Raw genomic sequence first — 12,756 nt, 5'->3', positions numbered from 1 at the left:
ATCCGAAAGTAGTAAAAAAAATCTGTTATATTATTGTTTACAAGCAAAGAATACAACTAAGAAGCAGACTCGATTTGATTGAGTCTGATCATGAGAGGTAATGGAAAGTGAAACACGCTCCCTAGCACCGGCTTAAGCGAAAATCTATTGCACAAGTATTTAACGGATTTCACGATCCCAACGGACCATAAAATATAACAGTTCATTGAATTCAAGTGCGGTTTAAGTTAATGTTTATTTTTGCGGCTACAAAATTATTTCACTTGATTTTAATAACAAAAATCACGATTCTCTAGCGTTGTATAGTATTTCCAACATAAATGACGTCATCACTGACACAACTAGAAAAGCAGGTAACGGTCTTTTCACGACGACGTTGGAATATATATTTATATAGATATATTAGCGCTATTATCTACCATTAATGACACTACCGATAAAATTAACAAATCAAAACAACTCAATACTTTCCAAGCTTCTCTCTTCAAATTAGCTGCATGTAAATAACTAATGTCTTACTTTTGTAATGAATTACATAGCTAAACAGATAAAAAATAATCATGTTGGACACGCTTTCTTGTAGCCAGTCTACCAATATGACATTTAACAAAAAAAAAAAATAAAAAAAATAAAAAAATAAAAAATAAAATAAAATGTTTGTAACTACTTTTGATTATTCTAACTACATTGCCAACAGTTTTAACACAGACACTCGTAAATTCGTTTTCGGAAAGTATTATTTTGTGTCAAAAATGAATACAAATGAGGGGGTTATGCCTTTAGAACATCTGATTCAGTAAGCTGACGTCTAACAACACTGACATGTGTTTAAAGCATAAAAAGTGCATGTTTGCAAAGCCAAAAAACATTTAGGATCAGGCCAAAAATTAGGGTAGGTCGGGATTCCGGAAACAAACAAATTTTTAGGCCTTACTGAAAGAGGAAGTTAAATAAATAATCACGAGTATGTTTGTATAAACCGAAAACAGGCTAGCAGTGTTTCATGGTGAGTGTTTAAACTGCATAATTTTAATTTTACAGTTCTATAAGTTTGTACGCTGCTTAACGGTTTAAAATCACTTATTTACAAATTAAGTAAAAATCGATGTTAAATAGTTCGTATGCTTAGATTAACACTGAAGTCAAATAATCAGACCGTGAATGAGTCGCGTATTATTATACATGTATATACAAGTGCATATCCTGACTTCTGATACTCCAGTACAGCCAAATGTGTATATTACTTCGGCTCTAAGGATATATTCGCGGAAGCATAAGATTCAAAAATTGATATTCACTTGAGGGGAGGTAACCAAACACCTTATAATGAATGGTAAATTATCTGTTTTTGAAAAAAAATATTTGATACAGAGTAATACATTATGTATGAGACGCTAGAAACATTGGTTATATCTTCCAGGCTGCCCTTACATTATTAGTCGCTGCAATAGACTTTGGAACTACATACTCTGGATGGGCATTTTCGTTCAGACATGACTTTGAAGTTGAACCAACAAAGATATTTGCAAAGCAATGGACAGGGAGTAATCTTGTTTCTGCTAAAGGTAATTGTATTTCATTGCCAATTCATTTACGTTATCGTTTCCGTTGGCTTAACTCTTGACTTATTCAACCTTTGGTTTACATCCGCTTACAATAAAAGTCTTAGAGTTTTCATTTTACGTAGAATTTCATGTATGCGCATGCATATCAATATAATCATTACTTTGTTATGAATAATCTCGCATAATATAGTTCAATTTTGTTTGTGTAAAAGTCATTTTAGCAGAGGCAGACTCAATGAAACCGATCTTTCTGTCATTTATGTCGTGCTGAGTGACCTGTGCTTTTCCACTTTATTTCTTTACTTAATTAAAGGATTTGTAGCAAGGTCTGTGTCGTTCATATTTTAAAAATAATTGAACGGTCGCTTAAATACTGACATAGTTTGACCATGTTCTATTTTGTGTAATATGAATAAATATGTTGTAACCCTACCGTACACGATATTTATTGTCATATTGATTATAAAACCGACTTAGTTCAATAAGTATAAATATTAGCGCCAATAAAGATATTATCGAAAATTATATCAAATCGATCAATCATGACATACTACATGCCATTACTTTACTTGTTAGGCCCAACATGTGTTTTGATAAAACCCGATGGTCAGACACTACATAGTTTTGGCTTCGAAGCAGAAAATAAATTTGCTGAGCTTGTGGCAGACAACGAACATGAGGACTGGTACTTTTTTCACCGGTTTAAAATGATGCTTTTTGAAAAGGAGGTACATGCTCGACACTTTAACATTTTCCATCTTTGCCTATCATAATAATTATAATGATATGAATCAACTTTATAATTATCATGTTATTGGTTTAAACAATATTTATCGACATAATTGCAATTGTTCAATATTACCAATTTCAACGTACAGGATTGAGCAGGACATTTGAAGCTTTTTTTTATAAGTTTTCTCTATATAGTGACATATTATTTGGAATAGCCGCACTGTTATTTGATAACTGATCACAGAAAAGGTAAGATAAATTGCAGTCAACCTAAAGTTGAAAAAATATTTGCATTTTGACCTCCTGTCGATATCATGTGTGTTGTCATTGCCCTAAAATATAGAGAGGAACCAATGTTTTTTATTCGATATGTTATTATACCGCAGACCCTCCAACGAAATGTCATGCTAGAAGACTCCAGCGGGAAGAAAAAACTGCCAGCTAAAACTGTATTCTCGTTGTCTATACAGTACTTAAAAGATGATCTTATTACGGAGTTACAAAATCGAATATTTGGTTGTGGGATGCAAGATCGTGATATTCAATGGGTTCTTACTGTACCTGCAATCTGGACTGATAGTTCAAAACAGTTCATGAGGGAAGCTGCGCAGGAGGTTTGCGTATAATTTTGAATGATTTAGAAGCACAGGAATTTGTAAATGCATTGTTCTTCAGTTTTACGATTATATTGTCAGTATAAAGAAGTCTTTTAGTAATACCCTTTTTAGACTCTTTTGCGATTGCTTAGATATCAAAACATGTACATGTATTAAAATAAATATCAAAATATAAAATAGTACTAGTAACTTTGTAAAAGATTCCTTACATATTTTCTCGTAAATTATAGATGGCAATACTGTTACCATGAACGATCGTTAATATTCCCCAATATCATGTTAAAAAATATTTATATTGTCTAGGCTGGAATTCCAGGAGACAAATTGAACATTTCCCTTGAGCCCGAAGCAGCAAGCTTATTTTGCCGCCACTATCGCCATTTAGAAAAAAGTGATAAGGATGCAACTTGGATGTCGACATATGGTCCTGGTAGACGATACCTTGTTCTAGATGCTGGAGGCAAGTCATTATATACATCATGATAGAATGTATATATGTTTGTGTGTGTATATGCGTGCGTGTACATGATTGTTACATATCATATACTGATTAAATGGTAAGTGTTCAAAAAAATATTGCGGGAGGTCCGAAGGCGTGACCGACGGGAACGAGGAGGGCAAATGGTTTTACTTAATCATTGGTTAGCCTTTCAAAAAGCGCTATATTGTATAATATTGGAAGTAAATTCTCTTGATCTGGGATATATATAATTGAGCAGACTGTAAACCGGTCATATAGCACTAACTATGAACCACCGATTTATATCAGATATAATGTAATATTGATATCAAATATAGCCAGAGTCTATCAACAATGAATATTAGTGTGTTTTCAGTAGGTTGGTAAGAATATATTTATGTGAAATTATAATAAAAATGATTTATTATTAAAAAAAGTTTCGCAAACAAATGCCCTGTATGACACAGTATTTGCATCAGGTTTTCGCGTAAGTATTTCGTTTGTATCTGTATAATGACAATGTCACGCTAAAAACTTCGATTTTACTCTATTGTTGAATCTTTCTTAAAAGTTTTAAAGTTAATTGTAGACTATCTCATCAGTGAGACAATACATTGTATTAATAATAAAATTGTAAAGTAGAGACAATAGATCAAAGGTTCAAATTGAACTTGATCCTAAATTTAATATCGAAACCCATATCAAGATCTGTTGACAGGAAATCCACGTTATACTCTCTTCCACATACGAACTATATCTCACATGTATTAAATGAGTACCGGTGTTAACAGGTTACTAAGTAAGAGATACAAGAATCGGTATCACGCACATTAAATTTGTCGATCTTTTCATTTGATTCACTACATTTTTCGTGTATAAGGAAACAATCATTCAAAACTGAAATGTAAAAAACATCAGGAAAATGATACAATATACAAATATCAGACAAAAGGAGTTGTTTTTATTCCTACAATTTTCCCGGCCATTTATTCAAAGCTTTTATCAGAACATTGTTGAATGATATCTCGGACCATCCCCATCGGTAAAAACCAGGTATTTAACAGTGTTGCAATAATATCTTGGATTATCCAAATTGATACAATGGTGGGCCGGTGGTCTAGTGGTAACACGCTTGACTGTCAATCCAGAGGTCCAGGTACTGGAAATTTCTGAGATGCTCTTGGGTGTCTCCCACCTTACTAAGAGGCCTGTGCTGGTTCTTCCCAGGAAAAAGGCTTCGCGTGTATCGGTGCTATTAACCGGGCACGTTAAAGAACCAGACTGTCTATTCGCAGATCTAGGCTAAGTTAGCCGGACAGGCCTGTTTCTAAAATGATTTCTCTCTGTCTGTTCTGGGGGCTTTATCTCTCTCTGTCCCTCTGGTCAGATCGCTCTGTGTCTGTACTAGTAGAGGATGAATAAAGCGCCTTTGAACGTGTTTATCACGAAAAGGGCGCTATATAAATCTGGAATAATAATAATAATAATAATAATAATAATAATAATAATACAAGCGAGTATGGAACAATGTTGAAATGATAGTTTGCTTTTTCATTTTGATACAGTAGGGTTATGATCTGAAATACTTTTCGGCTTAAGTAGATTTTGCGAGGTCTGATCACTTGAGGTGTACATCCTTGCAACATCTACCAACATCTACACGACAGCTGAGTACAGAATCCTAGATTGTTATAATTTCACTTTCATTATATACCTTCACCTTTGTATCTGACCAATGAACATTGAATGAAATCGATATTAAAATAGAACTGAATGGGGTTTTCTTGTGCGCTATCTATAGAACTGTGTCAAGTCATAAAAAGTAATCTGGTAACATGCAAAATACAGGATTTACAGTACAATTAGATTTTTTTTTTTTTTTGCACGTTAGCTATCATTTATAACAAACAGCCAATATTTTTACAGAAAATATACAAGTATATAATAAAACCAGGTATTGATCTGTGCTGCAATGATATCTTGGATTATCCCTGTTGATAGGATTATCCCTGTTTGTACAACCGGGTATGGAACATACTTGCAATGATATCTTAGATTATCCTGTTGATACAACCGGGTATGAAACAGATTTGCAATGATATCTCGGATTATCCCTGTTGATACAACAGGGTATGATTATCCCTGTTGATAAACCGAGTATGAAATAGATTTGCAATGATATCGTGGATTATCTCTATTTATACAACTGGTTATTAAGATCATCAATGTTAAAGCTTATACATGTAGCTCAACGGCGATTTTTTCATTTACACTGACTCGTCCAATCATTTTTGAAAACGAACTGTTGGCGAAGTGGAAATGAATTAGATGATAAATCTTGATAAAAAGCAAGTCAGAAGTTGTGTAATGGCAAAAATATTATTACAGGTGGCACGGTTGATGTTACTGTGCACGAAGTAATGTCCGATGAAAAGCTTAAAGAAATTTACAAGGCGAGCGGTGGAGCGTGGGGAGGAACAAAAGTTGATGATGCTTTCTATAACTTTCTGTCAGAAATTGCAGGTACATTCCGTTTTTTTGTATCTTAAGTTTCTTTCCGTTTTTTTCACTTTACACGCATAATTGTAATGCTAATATCTACTGAAAATATAATACGTACCTTGGCATATTGATTAACGTTTTGATCCTCCTTATCTTTTACAGGGACTTTTGCAAATTGCGGTTTTACTTTGCAAGATCCGTGTATCAACTTTATATCATTCTAGCGGCCTCCGAGGCTTGTATTAGGATTTTCTTCTTGTTAAAATATCTTTTATAATATCAATTTCATGGCCAAATATGTACTTTCCCATTGTAAGAATCTGGAAAAAATCAAAATGTTGAAAATAATTTCAAAATTAAAAAAATACAAATATTTTGTATGGAAATGTTGCTTTTATGCTACCTAAGATATCCCGAAAGTTTTGAAATAACCCAACAACATTAAAGTCAAAATTAAAAAAAAAATTATGTGCAAAAAGGTAACCAATATCGGCTTTGAATTGAGCTATTTTTAAAAAAAAGCAAAAAACAAACATCGTACTCACGTCCGCATAATATGAAATTCATTTGCTCGAACAATTATGCTTAATTTGTAGCAATATTTGTAGCAATATTTGCAAATTCAGTATACTGACGAGACGAATCCAAATGTTTATTAATTTTATAAGTAGATTTGCAAATTCATGGAGTATTATTTTGTAAAAGTGTATAAAAGGTATCTTGTAACGTTTCATTTTGTTCTTTTAGTATATACATGACTGTATATAATTACATTGAATTGTGTTTCTATTCGAAACACTTACGAGAAATTCACGCCATTAATATTTCGTTAGTTTCCAATCCTTTCTAGTATTTTGATATTAACTGACCAAAAAGAGTAATAAATACGAGACAAAAGTAGTTTCAGAGTAAAGATAGCGTTAACCATCAATTATTGAGTAATAATATCGTGTCGGCACGTGATATCCTTTGCCCAGTCGATATACCATACACTTTAAATGGGTGGGATAACTTGCAAAAAGTTTATGAGCTCATCACGGCAAAATCAATATACCCACTAAAGTTTGCTTTCTAATTTTCCAACACCTTGTTATTGATCTAATATAGCCAGCTTCTGGCAATTTGTACGTATGAAGTTGATTGTTTTCTGGCAGATTTCCCATTGCCCGAGCGGACTTTGTTCAGTAGCCTCTGACACAGCGACTGTGACTGCAGTGATATGTTAACTTGTAAGGCTATGTTATTTTATCAGCATTTGTAAGTAATGAATAAGTAATATATAAACAATTCACATCCTTTAAATTTGTATCTTAAATAATTTTGTGGTTACTTTTGTTTAGGAACCTCTGTGATGGCGAAATTTAAAGCTGAATACATAGACGATTATCTTGACCTTTTCCGAAGCTTTGAGATAAAGAAAAGAAAAGTAGGACTAAAAACAGAGTCTAGGCTTAATATTGAACTGCCAGTTGCATTAGTCAACTTGGTCAATGAGATGAGGGGCGAACCATTGCAGGAGGCAATGATGAAGACGCATTATTCAAATCAGGTAACATTTTATTTTGTATTGATAATCATTCATTAAAAAATATCATCTAGTATTTCACTTGTTAACAATTAAATAGCAGAACGGACAATTCATATCATCAATAATACTGTTGCTCATTTTTTTCTGGTCTGCCTATTTCTATGTGCAGTGAACAAAACTGTTTGAAGGATATTTAAAAAAAGAGGCCGGCAAAGGTGCTACACACCAATTGTGGTGATTACCAATTGAGCCGTGTCATGAGAAAACCAACATAGTGGCTTTGCGACCAGCATGGATCCAGACCAGCCTGCGCATCCGCGCAGTCTGGTCTAGATCCATGCTGTTCGCTAAGAGTTTCTCTAATAGTAACAGGCTTTGAAAGCAAACAACATGGATCCTGACCAGACTGCGCGGATGAGCAGGCTGGTCTGGATCCATGCTGGTCGCAAAGCCACTATGTTGGTTTTCTCACGGCACGGCTCAATTGTAGATGACACAAAAGCATTAGTACATTTTGTACTATTTATATTTTGAGTTTTTTTACGCAATGTGTACAGTTGAGGAGAAACAATATTGCAATCGGCCAATGACAGATCGCTTTTTGTAAAATCATTCACAGTTTATTTTGTATCCATATTCTTAGCTGTTAGGTTACTTTGAAGTCATGTTAGAAACTTCCATTCAAGAATGCTACAGTACAAGTTCGGTGAAAAGTTTAGAGAAGAAAACGTTTGAATGTTTGTAATCATGCCTTACTGTATTTGTCAAGCATAAATATTTTGAAATAAAGAAAAAGCGGTAAATAATCTTTTTCACTAGATTAAAAATTTTGCATGCTTAAAATTATGAGGATTGTCTCATGGTAAGTTTATCTGACGTTTTAAAATGGTAACAGACAACGGACGCCAGAATACAAACTTATTTTGACAGTTCATCTTTGCAGCGCTTTATAAAAGATATGCGTCTCATAATTTAGTTGCTATGTTCTTAATTTTGATACTACAGGGGTTGCTGCTGTTATTGTAATAGATAATTAAATGTCTACATGAAATCGGAACAGAACAAAGACGACATTTCACCCCGTCTTTCTTCTGAAGACTCAGGTTTAGAAGTATAAGCTTTGTACTTTATTTTAGATACGTATGGTAAACAACAAACTTCGCATCGATTCAAAAATTGCAGAGGGGTTCTTTGAACCGGCGGTAAACAGTATTATCGAACACGTCAAAAGTTTACTCAAAGAACTAACTAACAGTCCAGTGGATGCTATACTCATGGTAGGTGGATTTTCAGAATCCCCGATGCTTCAAGAAACTGTTCAAAGTAATTTCCCTGAACTAAAAGTGATTATTCCATATGAAGCGGGCCTAGCTGTTGTCAAGGGAGCGGTTATTTTTGGCCATAGTCCAACTGCAATTGTTCAGCGGGTCAGTAAGTACACATACGGAACTGACGTTGTAGTAGATTTTGACCCAGACACGCATCCTTTACATAGAAGAAAAGAGACATCCGACGGAGTAATATGTGAAAATGTCTTCTCAAAACTCACAGAAGCTGGTCAGATATTGGTGGTTGGAGAGGCTCAGTATGAACAAACGTATAAAACTATAACCAAAACTCAAAAAGCAATGGGTATGGATATATATGCTTCTATAGAAAAGAACCCAAAATTTATTGATGATGTTGGATGCATCAAAATAGGAACGTTCTCTGTCCCTGTATCTGGAAGTGGTAAAGGTCGGAAAGTTACAGTGAAAATGATTTTTGGGGGTACTGAAAACGATGTTGTGTGCACGGAAGTTGCAACAGGAAAAATAACACACTTAAAAGTTGATTTTTTGACTTAAATTGACCCTATAAAGATTACATTAAACGAATAATGAGGAAACGAATACAAAACGAAAAGTGTTGCTAACTTGACAAGACATATTTCAATATGTTTCTAACTGGCACTGAAAACATTCAAGCATTAAGACACATTCAAAACAGAAATAACCATGCATGGCTGAAAAAAGAAAACATATTTGAAATCATTTTGATGCCTAAATGATATGGCTGGGAGAAATATTGAACTTGTATATATAAACAATGTACATGTAAGGATATTTTCCAGACTTACTGTTAATCTAACTAGAAGCTCCAGAAACACTTGTAAAATGATTTAAATACTAAACACTTATTTTTTTACTAGGTCAGCAATACCTAATGAAAAGTTTTTCAGCTTGGAACGTGTTGCAGTAACATGCTTCAGAGGTATTTTTTGCTTAAATAGCGCAGATACAGAATGTCTTATTTATCAAATGCAGTGAGAATAGTTTGCTTTAATACATGTATGCTTGTATTTTCATGAAAAACATCTCAGTGCTTGTGGCAATTATCATTAGTATAAGAACAGAAAATACCGATGTACATGTATCCTATCCCTTCCCCATTTCCCACACGGAACGTGAACATTTTCTTGCCCATTTCAATTGTGTATTTAACACCTAAAACGCGCAGATCGGTAAATGGGTAAATATGCATATTGAACAAGTGGTAAATTATCTTTTATCGTGCATAGAACACATTTTCTCAATAGTCCATATTGTAGAGACACTCCGCAGATTTTATGCTTTCATTAACGTTAAAGAAAATCTTGGATGCACTTCCCTAATGACTGCCGGTGTAGACGAAACGGCCGTTTGCACTTGTTGAGAGCGAAATGTAAACAAACAAAAACAGAATGTAAAATATATATTCAGATTAGTTTTTATCTAGACCGGAACAATAAGTTTTCTGATTTTTCTGTAACGTTGACGAAATGTCTCTTAATCATTTACATTTCCGTGACTTACAAAGAAAAAATGCTCACTTTGTTAAATTTATTATGACGATTTGGAAGGACAAATCCCTAATGGTACTGAAAATTTGAATTTGAGGCACAGCGAATTTTTATTTATATGAACTACTTGTGTCTTTTCCTCGTGGCTATGATTAGAGTGTACTATACTACTTTTGACACGTTTGTGGTAAGTCTTGAATACATGTTGAAATACTAGTATGCTTCTTCAAATCAAAAGTTCAACTTGCCTTATTACAAGAGTCCTTCATTCTGTACAAAATAATATGTTATTCTATTGTAATGATTTTGAATGCTGTAAGTCTCTTTTATCTTATTCTTTATAAATATTGTAATTTTATGATGTTATATTTGGAAATAAAGTAAAATTGATAAAAAGTATAAATGAGTTCAATGTGAAACCAGGATTTTGACGAATCTCTGAAAGATGAAAATGGTATTTATGTAGCTAGTGTCATTTATATTTCAAGGTGAGTTAAGACTAGATGGCACAAGCCGGTATACTATTCCCCATTTATTTGCTAACATCTGATTATTTCACTGCTCTGTTTGAGATTTTTTATTTCTTACACACATACTGAGGGAACTGCCAAGCTCAATTGTTGGGAAGAATATTCGAATAGTTTTTAACGCTTTTTGTGTGTAACCGACTGGTTGATCCGTCTGCATGCTAAAACAGTTTTTATGATGTTATTCATTGAATAAGTAAACAATCCTGATCATTTTCTTTGAAAATGTTATACACAAATTTAATATGTCTGTCATCATTACTATAATTATTCGTGATTTTTATCATGACATCGACTTTGTTTCGTCAGTAACCAACAGATGATTCTTATTTTAATCTTCTGTAACTGAAAACCATATAGATCTATACTACTAGTGTATGTAGGGTCTACCGGGCATTTGGTGTTTAATTATTAATTTTAGCTTCAGAATAATAATACAACGTATTCACAAACTCACTGTGAAAAATAGAATCGTAACATTTCAGTTGAACGCACTAGTCTGATTATTCACGTTGACATTGATAGTACGTACATTTCAAGTATGGTACTGAGAGCGACTTATGAAATTCATGGGAAAGCGTAATATTTAAAATAAACAGTTGTAGATAAACATGTGTTGGAACAATTGCTCTAACATCCTTGGCTTCCCTCATTAAAACAATTTAAGTTCAAATCGTAGCGGCAGTATTCATAATGAATACCGTGCCACATATAGAATGATCTGGTAAGGTGGGATATTTTTTATTATCCATCGATTGGGTGGTTTACAAAATGTAGTCGTTAAAGAGTTTCCTACATTTAGGTCTTAGGGGCCTTAGCGGAAACATTTGAACGTCGTTTAAAGGTTTTTCTGTTTATAGATTTTGCGGCCCCTGAATGCAGTTCAATCAAACCATACAACAACAACAACAACAACAACAAAAAAAACAATTTAGGTTAATGTCATGCATGCTGTAGACCACATTTGTTGCAATTAAGTCCAGTATTTTCATAGGAAAAGATAATTAAATAAAACTTTTGATGCAAGGTGATGCAATATATTCGGCGGACGTCGTACCATCCACCTATTCTAACAGCTCACTCTTAACGCTGATGAACAGAAAAAAACTAAAGACAATGCGCGATTACTTCATTTCTTTTTATATCTGTTTTATTCTGCAATATTAGATATGGATTAACTATGTTTTTTGCCTACATTTTCGACAATAAGCTAGCAATGAAAAAGTTTGGCCACAAAGGACGATTAATACATTTAGTATTAAACATAAAGTTGTAAGACATCAACACTTGCTGATACTTCCATCTAGTCAAGGTTATCATTGCTTTTATCAGTTCGACAAGACACATCCCAGACTTTCTGTCCATGACAGGTATTAAAACTTTTAATACAAAAACAGATTCTTCCAATATGTACGGTGGTATGTTTAGGACATGCAAAATCATAGGTCACCGGTATCGAAAAAGAGTTATCTACCCTTGAACAGCATTTCCCCCAAAAATGACGTTTTCAAAGGCAGATAACTCTTTTTCGAATCCGGTGACCTATGATTTTTATTGCATTTTTTTGTTTCTTAGATGATTGTCCTTCAATATCCAAAGTTTGAAGAAATTCTGTTATTGGGAAAATTTTCGCCCATCTCATATACAGGGAATTCTAGCGTACGCCTTTAATATCACAACATTGTTAAATGTTATTTTCACTTATAATATACTTACCTATTCCAAGTAAAGAATTGGGACAATTCTTGAAAGCCGGGGGTAGTGCTATGCCGGTTACCCCACCCATTTTGACAAACAACAGCTGACATTTATAATGGCAAAATAACGTCTATAAGCATAATAATTCATGTAAATATTTATGTATATAATGTAATGTTACCTTGTTCATATTATTCCATGTATTTTCTTTTTAAACACTTTTTAATGACTTGGTAATGTTAGATTTAACATTACTATTCCCAATGCACATGAACGCCAAAGTAAGACAGGAAGTGACACTAATTG

At 33.6% G+C, this 12,756-nt stretch overlaps 2 protein-coding genes across 2 annotated transcripts in view; one reads left to right on the top strand and one right to left on the bottom strand.

Moving 5' to 3' along the window:
- Positions 1-12,756, bottom strand: part of LOC123544545 (torsin-1A-like) — an 82,853-nt gene that overhangs the window by 57,084 nt on the left and 13,013 nt on the right. The window lies entirely within an intron of this gene.
- On the top strand, positions 163-10,628 carry LOC123544543 (heat shock 70 kDa protein 12A-like). Its single transcript, XM_053543674.1, has 8 exons — positions 163-1,006; positions 1,421-1,565; positions 2,142-2,293; positions 2,684-2,911; positions 3,218-3,374; positions 5,763-5,897; positions 7,217-7,425; positions 8,541-10,628. Exons 1-8 carry the CDS (start codon positions 1,004-1,006, stop codon positions 9,249-9,251), a joined length of 1,740 nt encoding a protein of 579 aa, XP_053399649.1. The 5' UTR covers positions 163-1,003; the 3' UTR covers positions 9,252-10,628.

The sequence above is a fragment of the Mercenaria mercenaria genome, chromosome 5 (assembly GCF_021730395.1).
Source record: "Mercenaria mercenaria strain notata chromosome 5, MADL_Memer_1, whole genome shotgun sequence".
Taxonomy (NCBI): Eukaryota; Metazoa; Mollusca; class Bivalvia; order Venerida; family Veneridae; genus Mercenaria; species Mercenaria mercenaria.
Note: the sequence above shows the minus strand (reverse complement) of the source record. Positions and strands in the feature narration are given on the sequence as shown.